Here is a 12,559-nt window from a genome sequence, read left to right on the forward strand (position 1 = left end):
TCACGGTTGTCACCCCCTGATGGCGGCCCTGGCGTGGCCTATCTCCTCGTCGTCCCCAAGGGTCGATCCCTTTCCCTCAGTCGGGGTCTAGAGGGTGGTGGGACACTAAGGTGTGCCCTTCCAGTGGGCAGTGTGTGGGAGACTTTTTCCTAACTAGGGCCACCTGTGTCCTCCGTCATTACCCGCCTCTATAGGTTTGTCACTTGGGAGGCCCGATCCTCAGGCGTTATATCGTGTCCTGGGTATCCAGGCAGACTGGTCTACTTTCGTTTATTAATTTTTCACCCCTTCTATCCCCCCTCCCATCCTTTAGATCTGACTACATTGCAAGAGTGACCCTGTCAAGTGGGGTTTCCTGGTGATGCCAACCAGGTGGGCCATAGGTGCCGTTCCCAGTTTCTACAGTGGAGGGTCCATCGTGTTGCTGTCTCGTTTTGCCGGTGGGGGCCTGGCTGGTGGGGGTTCGTCCTCCCGGTTCCCTCGGCACCGGGCTTGTTCGTTTCTAGGTGGTGACATCCCCACTGGCCCTCTCAGCCTTCTACCTTGGGGGGGGGGAATACACTCCCTTCCCACCCTCTCCCTCCTCACCCCCCTCCCCAAATCGTCATTGTACTCTTTAGCCTGTTCATGGCCACCATAGTCCCATTTGTGGAGGGCCCGGGCAAGAGTTCAAGTTCCCACTGTGTCTCGCCTGGCCCCCCTCCATACCCCCTTCCCGACACCCTCCCCAATGGTCTCAGCGGAATTTGAAATGTGAGACCTGTGTGTATGGTCCGTGTGCATGTGCGGCCTAGGGCCCAGATGTGTGTGATTATAGTTACGTGTTCCGCGTGTCCCCTCGTGTTCTTAGAATCGCCTGGTGTAGCTAGCGAGTCGTCCCGGCCGGTCTCACGGTTTCCATCCGGGTTCTGGGTCGTTGTTGCGGCTGTGGCTGCCCCCTTTGTGGCGTTGGTGGGTTGTTGTAGGAGTCCAGTGGGTCCGGCCATCGCAGGTGGAGTGGGGTCAATTGGAGTTCTTCCGTGAGGTCCTGTAGATCCTGTGCCATGCGTACCTGTCTGGGGCCGCTTGTTGTGTTGGCAATCAGTCCCGTCGGGAAGGTGCATCTGTATCTTATTTTCTGGGTGGCCAATGCTCTAGTGAGTGGTTTCAGAGCTCTGCGCTACCCCAGTGTGGCCAGGCAGAGGTCTGGGTATATTTGAAGTTGGTGGCCGTCGTGTACGATCTCTCCTTTGTTGCGGGCCTCATGTAGGATCTATTCCTTCAGCGCATAGATCTCTAGGCAGCAAATTACGTCTCGTGGAGGGGCTTCCGGCGGACCTCTGGGTCTCAGCGCCCTGTGGGCCCTGACAAGCGCTATAGGGGTCTCCTCGGGGTGCCCCAGGAGGCCGTTGAATATGGTCGTGAGCAGGCCTATTAATTGGGCGGGAGTTTCATCCCCTTCTTTTAGGCCGCGTATCCGTAGATTATTTCTGCGGCCCCTGTTTTCCAGGTCTTCTATGTGCCGTGCCATGGCCTGCATTTGGGTCATTTGTTGTGTCTGGTTCGCTGCTTGGGTCGCCTGTGTCGCTGTTAAGTTGTCATGGTCTGCCTCTATTTGGGCCATGCGGTCTGCAATACCTTGTATGTCTGTTCTCATCAGTTGGAGGTCCGCCCTGATGGAGGCCTGGAGGGCTGTGGTAGCGTTAGCCAGGTCTGCCCGGGTTGGTAGTGCCTTTAGCAGGCTATGCCAGTCTGGCGGTGGGGCAGCCATGTGGTCTTCCCTCTCTGGGGAGTAGGAGTTAGGAGTGGAGGCTTCTGACTGCGTATAGGCCTCAGATGCCGCCTGGGAGTTCGGGTCCGGTGTCGCGGCTAAGAATTGCCACATGGAGGTGTGCATCAGTGCCGGGCATGTCCCTGAGGGTTTAGGGGTGCTCCCAGCTTTGGCGTGTTTCCCCATTTTGAGGTAGGGTGGCTGCTTTCTCGTGATTTGCGGGCTTGCTCGGAGGAGTTGTGTGTTTATGCGGCCATTCTGTTCCGCCGCTAGGCCACGCCCCACACTTTTTTTTTAGGCAACATGTTTATCAATCTTTCTGACACTTTTTCAGACAAAATATGTTTTGTTTCATTTCTCTTTTTTTCCCTCTAAAATAAATTTGCTTGGTGAGCTGAGCCTCAGTATCAGAGGTTCCAATCTCTGTGTACCACACCAATCTCCAATCAGGGAATAACACTTTATTTGAAAATATCAGCCCTATAATGCATAATGTCACATACTATACAGATATAAAAATATAAAATGAAAAATTATATCAGGAAGGAACGTACATCAAGGAATGAAATGAACAGAATGCTGTCAATATTTCAGCCCCTTCAAGGTTCGGTAATGGGACAAAAAACTGCTCTTGCTTTAAAAAAAAAAAAAATATATATATTTGTATTTTTATTGTAGCTTATAAAGATTCATCCAAACAGAAAGAAGCATACTGCGCTACATTTTAGGTGCATTCCATAATACCAGTAGATAGCGACATCAAATTCACATCATAAAGTACAAGGACAACAAGCTGAATCCATTTCCCATCATGGAGCACTGATAGCTTTCGACCAGGGCCCCAGCGGTATATCACTTTGTGATCTCTTAACTTCTGGGTCACGGGACAAAGGGATTGGCGCCACAGCATGGTGGATCTAGTAAGACCATTGAACAAGGAGACGTCAGATCCCTCAAAGTGGTAAGTAGGCATTTCACGAGTAGCGGCTTGTATGAGTTGCTTACTTTTGAGCGATTGAAAGCACAGCAATAAGGGGCTCTAGGTGATTTTGGAATTCGAAAGTGGTACTCCAGCAAGGCGGCTTTAGCTTGAGAGGGTGAGAGCAGGGAGCTCAGCATACATCTGAGAAAGTGGGAAACTTATGTGTCTGTTATGTCATCAGAGACCCCTCAGACTCTGAGATTCCGCTGACGTTTGGCATTCTCAAGTGCGGCCATCTTGCCCTCCATGATTAATTTTGCATCCCTAACCTTCTCCACCTTGGTCTGCAGGTAATCATATTTGCCTTTAGCCATGTCACCATCATATTCCACTGTCTGCAGCCTGGCTGTTATAGCCCCTAAATCATCTTGGACCAAGGCAGTTGGCAGCAAATAGGGCCTTTATCTATTTCAATAGGTTCTGAATGTCTGCCTTATTCGCAGGCAGTTGCTCCAGGGGAGTATTGGAGTTTGTCTGTTTAGGTGTAGGGAGGGGCTTCAGAATGGAGAGTCATCATAGTCGCTATCTTCAGACGCAATGTCTAAGTCCTACCACGTGGGGCCATTTTGTGTCTATATCTTTGGAAGAGGAGGGTGTTTCCCTACTGCGAGGTTTACTTTTCTTTCCCATGTTGTCTGAACGATGTTGAGATTATTACAGACCGGTTGTGTAGCAATAATTATGATATTTGTCAGAACTCTCTCAGGAGCTTGAGCCTAGTGCGTCTGCTTCAGTCGATAGTTGGCTCCACCACCCCCCACTCTTGCTTTTTTGAAAGGCAAAGTTTCAACTGGCACACACTGATTCACACACTCTCACTGACCCACACACATATACACATATGCACTGTTAGATATACTCAGTTACGCACAGAATTACACATACACACACTCATACACTCACAGAAACACATATACACAGATATATACATACATATTGGCACATACACACTCATACGCTTACAGATACCCACACTGATGTATACACCCACACTGTTACACATTTACACTAAACTACACATTGTTATACATACATACTGTTCTGGATATATAAACACACACACACACACACTGCAGCAACACATTTGAGCTCATTTCCACCCACTAAAGTCTGAAGCATGATTGTGATTTATGTGGTTGGCTGCTCCCCTTTTGCGCCTGTTTCTTGCAAAAGCTGTACTTTCTAATGCCAGTGGTGTAGTGGTGTGACATTTGGTATCCCGGCAGCCTTTGATATTATGCAGGGTATCACGAGGCAGAGCTTCTCAGTCTCTGCTCACTCACGATCTCATTGGCCACAGGAGTCCTCAGGCCCGACCATCCACTCAGAGGCCAGGCTTTAGGTTTTAAGGCCAGTCTGTCTTCCCGCAGTCGGCCCCAAAACTCACCACAAGTCCTTTTTTTTTTTTTACTCCTCTCTCCTATGTACCTGCTTTGTAAACAATGTTATTGATTATTTAACATTCATTTAATACATTTGTGCTAATTCTAAAATAAGATCAATTACACTTAGCTTAAAATATTTAGTTAAGACTACTGTGGCCTTAAAGGACCACTATAGGCACCCAGACCACTTCAGCTTAATGAAGTGGTCTGGGTGCCAGGTCCATCTAGTGTTAACCCTGCAGCTGTAAACATAGCAATTTCAGAAAAACTGCTATGTTTATAATAGGGTTAATCCAGCCTCTAGTGGCTGTCTCATTGACAGCCGCTAGAGGCGCTTCCGTGCTTCTCACTGTGATTTTCACAGTGAGAAGACGCCAGCGTCCATAGGAAAGCATTGAGAATGCTTTCCTATGGACTGGCTGAATGCGCGCGTGGCTCCTGCCGCGCATGCGCATTCATCAGATGACGGCAATATGGAGGAGGAGAGGAGGAGGAGAGTTCCCCGCCCGGCGCTGGAGAAAGAGGTAAATTTAACCCCTCACGAGTATGTTTTCCTGGCACTATAGTGGTCCTTTAAATGTCAAATTCACTTTGAATTCTCCCTTTAGTAACTAATAGACTTGGGCACTTCAGAAATTTTCTTTTCGTACGAATGTATTTGTACGAAAAATAAATTAGTTTAGTCAGAACCAAAATTCGTCAATTCTTCCATTAGTTTTCGTACGATATTCGTTAGTATTTTCGTTTCGGCTAAACTCGTTCGTTCATTCAGCACGATTTGATTGAACCAAATGAATTTATTACATAAAACTAACTGACCCTGCAAGTGATAAAAACCAAGCATTGAAAATATTATTTTCCTTTGTTTCATATAGGTTAGTAGAGCTTTCAGAAGTTGAATAGCACTTTTTTTTTCTTTCAGAAAACAGCTCATTTCTGTTGTTAACCCAAAATGAATGCAAAATATCTATAAAACGAGAAAGATATTTGGCCTTCTTAATATTTTATTACATCTTACTACAAGAATGCTAACTCGGATGATGATGTAAACTTCTGTAAAGCTATTTTTTTCTTCTGTTTTGTACATGCACGACGTGATATAAAATAAGTAAATAAAATAATGATTTTTAAAAAATAAAATCAGATTTGCAGATAAAAATAAGTTTAGGGCCTGTTAGTCCAGAATACCCCACAAGGTTCTTCTTGCCATTCCAAGTCTTCCAACAGTGACTAAATTTAAATAAGGCAAAGACAGATTTTAAAAGGTTGAAATAGAATGGAATTCTAAATACTTTGCTTACATTTCTAAACAGGGGTTATGATTTATTTCTACTTATGGTATCTGACATAAAATAGGAGAGTCTATTCATAAAACTGAATTTAATATCTATTTAAGTAGGAAACACCGTGTCCCAAGGGACTCAAAGCCTCTGTAGCACTTTCTTTCTGGAGATCACAGCTTATAACTCTAAAAAGGAAATTCCAGACTAGTAGACAGAAGAGATCAGAGGAATCGCTAGGGGGGCCCTGAATGTTGGGCTCGGTATCTTCTTGACTCATGTATATGTATCTAGCCTCCAAATACACATTAGTGCTCTGTGATTTATAACCAAATACATCTCAAAGCTGACCCTCTTCTCCTGTATGGGTTTCAGCCTAAACATGCACAGTTTTAGCTTACCTTCTAGTACTGTGTATGGGAGCAGAAGGAGGGCAGTGATAGAATGTCATATTTCCTGTGTGTCTACCACCGCCCCCCACGCCTGCTCCCAGATGACTCATGCTCAGCGATTCCCTAGTTCTAGCACGTTTGTTACTTAGGTCTTAGGTGTTGGCGGAGCCTGAGATGGGCTGAATGAGCTGAGACAAGCTGTGATACAATGTTGGTTATCACTATGTTGGAGGGGTGAGTATACCCCCTCATTATTTATATTAATATTCATTATAGCGCTCCACTTGCTGGTATATTGTTTATACCTTTTTATTCTTATATTTTGCACTTTATTGTGGATTAAGGTATTCCACTTTTTGTGTTGAGCTGCTTTTATTCAGGCACTTTAGTATATCACTCACTATCTCAGTAAGGGATAGTTATTGTTTTCTCTGTGAGACAAGCTGTGGCTCAGACTGGAGGTGGTCTTATTAAAAAAAAAGAAAAAAAATGTCCCAAGTTATGGGTTACTGAAGAGATCAGCAGAAGGAGCAGAACAGCGTGGCAGTAGCAGCTGAGGAGACCAGGCAACTGCCAAATAAGGCCCAGGGCCGGCAGCACGCTGCCTGCTTGATTTACAGGAGGCTTACGGCTGCCGGCCCTGAAACAGTGACTTGCTGCCTGCCTCTCCCCATCCCCTGCAATACACGGAACCTTTTTTATGGTGTGTCTGTATGCCTGTCTGTGACTGTGCCTGCATATGTGTACATGTCTGTGTCTGCCTGTATGTGCCTATGTGCACCTATCTGTGTCTGTCTGTATCTGCGTCTGTCTGTACCTGTTTGTGCTTTTCTGTACCTGTCCCTGTATGCCTATCTTTACCTGTCTGTATCTGTGTGGGTCTATATGTGTCTCAGTAGTGGAATTGAAGTAGAGAGCATCCTTGTGCAAGAATTTTTGTTGTCCCCCCCCCGCCCCCTCCAGAATGGAAGGATGGTCAAAAAGTAGATCCCCATCTGTCATACAACTACCACAATGCTTTGCCAGCAAGGGGCCTACCATCTCTACATCATTGCATGGTTGTATTTAGCACTGAGCAGTGTTTGTGTGTTCGAATGTAAGCATGTTTTTGTATAAAGGACATGTGTAGGCAGGCCCGGACTGGCCATCGGGCATACCGGGCAAATGCCCGGTGGGCCGCGATGGCCGTGGGGCCGAGGCCGGCAGGGGAGATCACAGAATCTCCCCTGCCAGCCCCTGCATGGCCAGCGCTATCAGTGTGCCGGCCCTGCATAGTGCCTCCATGGGGGGCCGGTGGGGAGATCAAAGATCTCCCTCACCGGCCCACAGGCACTGTGACATAGCTATGCCGGCCTGGGGAGGGAGGGAGGGAGGAGAGGACCGGCGGAGCTCTAGCCAGCAGCTCCGCCGGGTCCTCTCGCGAGGTCTGAGCGTTGCCGCGGTAACCGCGGCAACGCTCAGATCTCGCGAGAGTGAACTCTACCCCAGGAACTGCAGGGTAGAGTTCACTCACCACTAGGACCACCAGGGACTGTAGCATGGGAAAGCACCACCAGGCACTCCTCCATGGACGCACGGCTCCCCCCCTCCCAAGCTAAAAGTAAGAAGGGAGGGGGGGATATGAAGTTTATTATTTTTAATATTTTTTTATTTATCCCCTATTTTTAAAAATCGAATTTTATCCCACATTTTTTTTAATTATAATAATATTTTTTTTTAAAAAGAATCATACTTTTACACCTTGCCCCCCGCCACACACACACACAATCCCTCCAGACATATTCACACACACACAGCACCCTCAGACACACACACATAGCACACTAACCCACACAGCAACCCTCAGACACACAGCACCATTAGACACACAGAACATTAGACACACAGCACCGTTAGACACATACACAGCACACTAACAGCACCCTCAAACACACACTGCACCCTCACACACAGCACCCTCAGACACACACATCAAGCTCAGACAAACACAGCACACTCACACTAACAGCACACTCACACTAACAGCACACTTACCCACACAGCACACTTACCCACACAGCACCCTCACGCACACACAGTATGCTCAAACACACAGCACGCTCAAACAGACAGCACACTCACAAACACAGCACCTTTAGACAAACACACAGCACCCTCACACAGCACACTTACCCACACAGCGCCCTCACGCACACACAGCAAGCTCAAACACACAGCACCCTCGCACACACACAGCACCCTCAGACACACACACACATATATATATATATCATATAAAATAACCCTCAGTGAATTAACAAAGATAATTAAACACATAGAATGTGATGGTGAGAACACCCTTACACACATGCTGCATCCCTCACACACATTCTGCACTACTCACACACAACACACACATGCTGCACACAGCACATCCAACACGATGCACCCCTCACACACACATGCTGCACACAGCACACCCAACACACTGCACCCTTCACACTCACATGCTGCACACAGCACACCCAATACGATGCACCCCTCACACACACATGCTGCACAGAGCACACCCAACACACTGCACCCTTCACACACACATGCTGCACACAGCACACCCAACACGATGCACCCCTCACACACACATGCTGCACACAACACACCCAACACACTGTGACCCTCACACACACATGCTGCACACAGCACACCCAATACGATGCACCCCTCACACACACATGCTGCACAGAGCACACCCAACACACTGCACCCTTCACACACACATGCTGCACACAGCACACCCAACACGATGCACCCCTCACACACACATGCTGCACACAACACACCCAACACACTGTGACCCTTACACACACATGCTGCACACAGCACACCTAACACACGGTGACCATCACATATACATATACATATATATTTGGATGTATATAGTGTGTGTATATATATATATATATATATAAATATATATATACACACACACACACACACACTATATCCCTTACCCAACTCTGGATCATCTAATCTACACACACATACACACATCCCTATATACACTCTAAATCCTCTACACACACACACACACACACAATCTCCTATACACACTCTGGGTCCTTTACACACTAGATCTCCTACACACACACACACTACACCACCTACACACACTACATTCCTGACATACAAGCTCTGGATCCCCTATGCACACACTACATTCCTTGTTAACAAATACATGCTACATTCTCTAAACACACACTCTCTACAACCCTTACACACACTACAGCCGTCATGCACACACTCGCTACATCCCCAATACACACTATGCCCCCTATACACACACTCTCTACAGCCCCTAGCATGATACGCTTTCCTGGCCGTTTTGTCCTCTGGTATCCCACTTATTGAGACACCAGAGACAAGTGAAAAGCAAACACAGCGCAAGCATGTTATTAAATTTGCTTGCGCTGCGCAGACCAAATACAGGGCCTTTTTCTCATGCTAGAGCTCTTCAGCAGGGCTCTGCGCATTGAACTAACATGCTAACTTTGAAAGGGGGTGTGCTTGTCCTTAGTGATGACAAAACACACCCTCTCTGGCCCCGCCCCCTTCTCAGGGGGCCGCTGTGATTGAAAAATGCCCGGGCCAAATTTTTTTCCCAGTCCGGCCCTGTGTGTAGGGGTGTGTTTGCATGTAGTGTTGTGTGTATTTATGTAATGTTTCTATTCTGAAAGCAGTGATTATCTTGTGTGTAGTATTGAATGTAGGGACGTGGCTGTAGGTAGTGTTGATGTTTGAATACAGGGGTATATTTGTGTACAGTGTTGGAGTTTGAATGCTGAGATGGAAGCACATATACACAATATTGTTACTAACTCAGCTTGAGCCTCTCTGTCAAGTGGCTTTCTCTTTTAGCATTGGGTACCTGGAGTGATTATAGATGTTATTGCTGCCTCACCAAAACACTAGCCAAGACTTAGTGAAGGGTGAATAAGAACTGGTTTATTGAAAACAAGGTGCACTTTCATACACACGGTTCCAGCAGGGAGTCCATGGCTTGAGCAATGTAAATCCCTGGTGAAGGACATTGGGAAAACCAGGGAGCTCTTAAGTAAAAAAAGTGTGATGAATGTCTCTGCACAGTGGCACTGACACAGACATACACTGATAAACATATACACACTAGAGTCACTAGTGAAACTTTGTGGGTTCAATCCTCCAAATGCAGCCATAGAGATTCTTTGACGCAGTGTATCTCTACGAGGAGATGTTGTTTGTCTCAGCATGGTGATTTGTCACACATGCACACTAGTCACCCAGTGATTATCTATGGGGAAGCATTGGATTGACGGAGGAGGTGGGGGCAAGACCAGTGCAATGGAAGAATAAAGGCAAATAAATCAGCTTTTTTTTCAATGTAGGGGGATCTGAACATCTAAACAGTTACTGGAACACTACAGCATTAGAAAACATGCAGTATAGTGTTCCTTTAAATAACATAATGAAAGAAAGACTGTGTCTCACTTTAAAGGGGTAGATATTCCATATAAATATAATCAAAGCCAAGCAGAAAGTTTAGTAATGTTACATAAACATTCAGTTTAACAGTAGGAATGTCTGGGAATGGTTACAAGTATTACATAGTGAATTCAACTAATGGCAATGGCTAGCCACGTCTCTTTTGAGATCCCCAGATATTGAACACGTTATACAGTAGAGATATACAACTAGTCAACTTGGCACTGCTGAGCAAATGGAGTATGTAGGGGTCAACAATCCTGCTGAATGCTTTGACACCTTATAAACCTTTTCTATAACATGTCATGGTACCTGCCACACACCACCTTCTTCTCCAGCAATTTCGGCACTTTGGCCGCGGGCCGCGATAGCCCCGCCCCCTTTTATGACGCGGCGCAACTCTGCGTCACGACCCGCGGGAAATCTCAAACCAGGACGTTCTGGGGGCGTGGATATCAATTAAAGAGACAGGGTATAAAAGGTACTCACTTACTGTGAGTCATTGCCCTGTCATGGTTTCAGCTTGCCTGTCCCTTCAGTGCGTTTATATTCTCCTAGTGTTCTACGGTTTGACTTGGCTTGTTTCTTGACTTTGCTTCCCTCTCTTATCCTTGTACTCGGCCCGGCTTACGCTTACCTGTCTTCTCGTTCCCTCGACCTCGGCTTGTCCCTGACCATTCCTTGTTTGCTTGACGTTAGTCCGGCCACTCTAAGGTCCGGTATACGTCTTTATAGTTTTAGTACACTGCGTGTTGGATCCCTGTCTTGATCCTGACATAACACAGTGAAACTGTTTGTTCTTTAGTAGAGCTGCAGCTATGTATACGGTATGTTTGTCTTTCACCTAATAATACCAAAGGGAAAATCAAAAGCTAAAAATACTGGACTTCATACAGCAGCCAAAGTCTATAATTAGTGCAGGAGGAAAGGACGGGTCTGTTTGGCAAATGCAAACTCTACATCAGCTGGGACTGGAGTGGTATTGTTTTAAGATGAATTGGAATTATCCATAACATGGGATACGCCACAAACGTTATCAAAGTTAGAACAGTTATCTTCCTGTTATCCGGTCTGCATTAAACAGGGGCCCACCATTAGCTTTATGCTAACAGTCCTATCTTGGACACCTGTGAATCTTTCTTCTCTTCCTAATTATTTAACCTTCTCCACCAGCCTCACTTACCTTTCCATTTCTATGTCCCTTTAGGGGTCAATAATCTACAACAGATTACAGCCATAATTGACTCGCAGGACACCAGTGGGTGTTTTTGGATGAATCCCTGGCTGAATCTATATAAATAACCCAGCAACCCAAGATGCAACCCCTCTCACTATCCATAATGGATGTTAACTCTATCAAAACAGGCCCTGTGACCGGTCATCTGTCTCAGCATTGGCACTTAATACATTGAGTCCATCAGCGTGGACCTGTATCCCTCACCTCTGTTCCTGTTTACATTGGGGGTCTCCCCTGGGTCATTACCCTCAACCTTATGATCAACTGGGCTACCAGTTCAGTGACTAGCTTCTCATTTTGCCACCAGACCTGCTTCTTGCTTCTTCTAACACAAATTATTTTCCTAGGTGCTGTAATGTTACATATATAATATGAGTACTGACAAACTACAACCCAGATGACCATATGATTGCCCAACTGAACAATTACCTTATGGTCATATGTATATTGAAGAAAACCTAGCCAGGGGATTTATTATCCCCTGTACATCTCCTTTTAGTGTAAAACAATACATGAACAATCACAAAGAAAACAGTTACGTCATTAACTTACCAATGATATTTCCAGGAATAAACACAATCATGCTCATTACAATTGACCCAAACCAGTAAAGTCCAATGGTTCTGTAGTTTTGACTGAAAAAAAGAGGGGAAGTTTATTTTATTTTTTTGTTATATTTTTTTTATCAGAAATAATCTAATACAATTTAACATTACATTAACCAACCTTAAATAAGTTAGTATTGTTTAAAATGTACAGATTTTCTGTTTTACTCATCAGCGCATTTTAGCAATTACCCACTGATGTCAAAAAAAGCAAAGGTAAATTAAAAAAAGGTAACAAAATAACCAGTCCACTAAATCTGCCAAACTAGCAACCAATTATCTCTTGAGAAATCCAATCTTTCAATTTTCATATTGATAAAAAAATTCTTGTAAGGTTGTGCTCAAGGTATTTACTTCCACATTTCTGTAATGAATACCTAAATTATAAATGCTGGCTATTGTCCAGTTGATATACAGATGTGTAAGACATT

General features: G+C 45.4%; 1 protein-coding gene across 3 annotated transcripts in view; it reads right to left on the minus strand.

Annotated features, from left to right (window-relative positions):
- Nucleotides 1-12,559, minus strand: part of TM6SF1 (transmembrane 6 superfamily member 1) — a 56,384-nt gene that overhangs the window by 13,317 nt on the left and 30,508 nt on the right. For all 3 annotated transcript variants that reach the window (XM_063448986.1, XM_063448987.1, XM_063448988.1), the window contains one exon: nt 12,076-12,158. In XM_063448986.1, the coding sequence (XP_063305056.1) occupies nt 12,076-12,158 (83 nt within the window). The remainder of the gene's footprint in view (nt 1-12,075; nt 12,159-12,559) is intronic.

Source organism: Pelobates fuscus, chromosome 3, assembly GCF_036172605.1.
Source record: "Pelobates fuscus isolate aPelFus1 chromosome 3, aPelFus1.pri, whole genome shotgun sequence".
Lineage (NCBI taxonomy): Eukaryota > Metazoa > Chordata > Amphibia > Anura > Pelobatidae > Pelobates > Pelobates fuscus.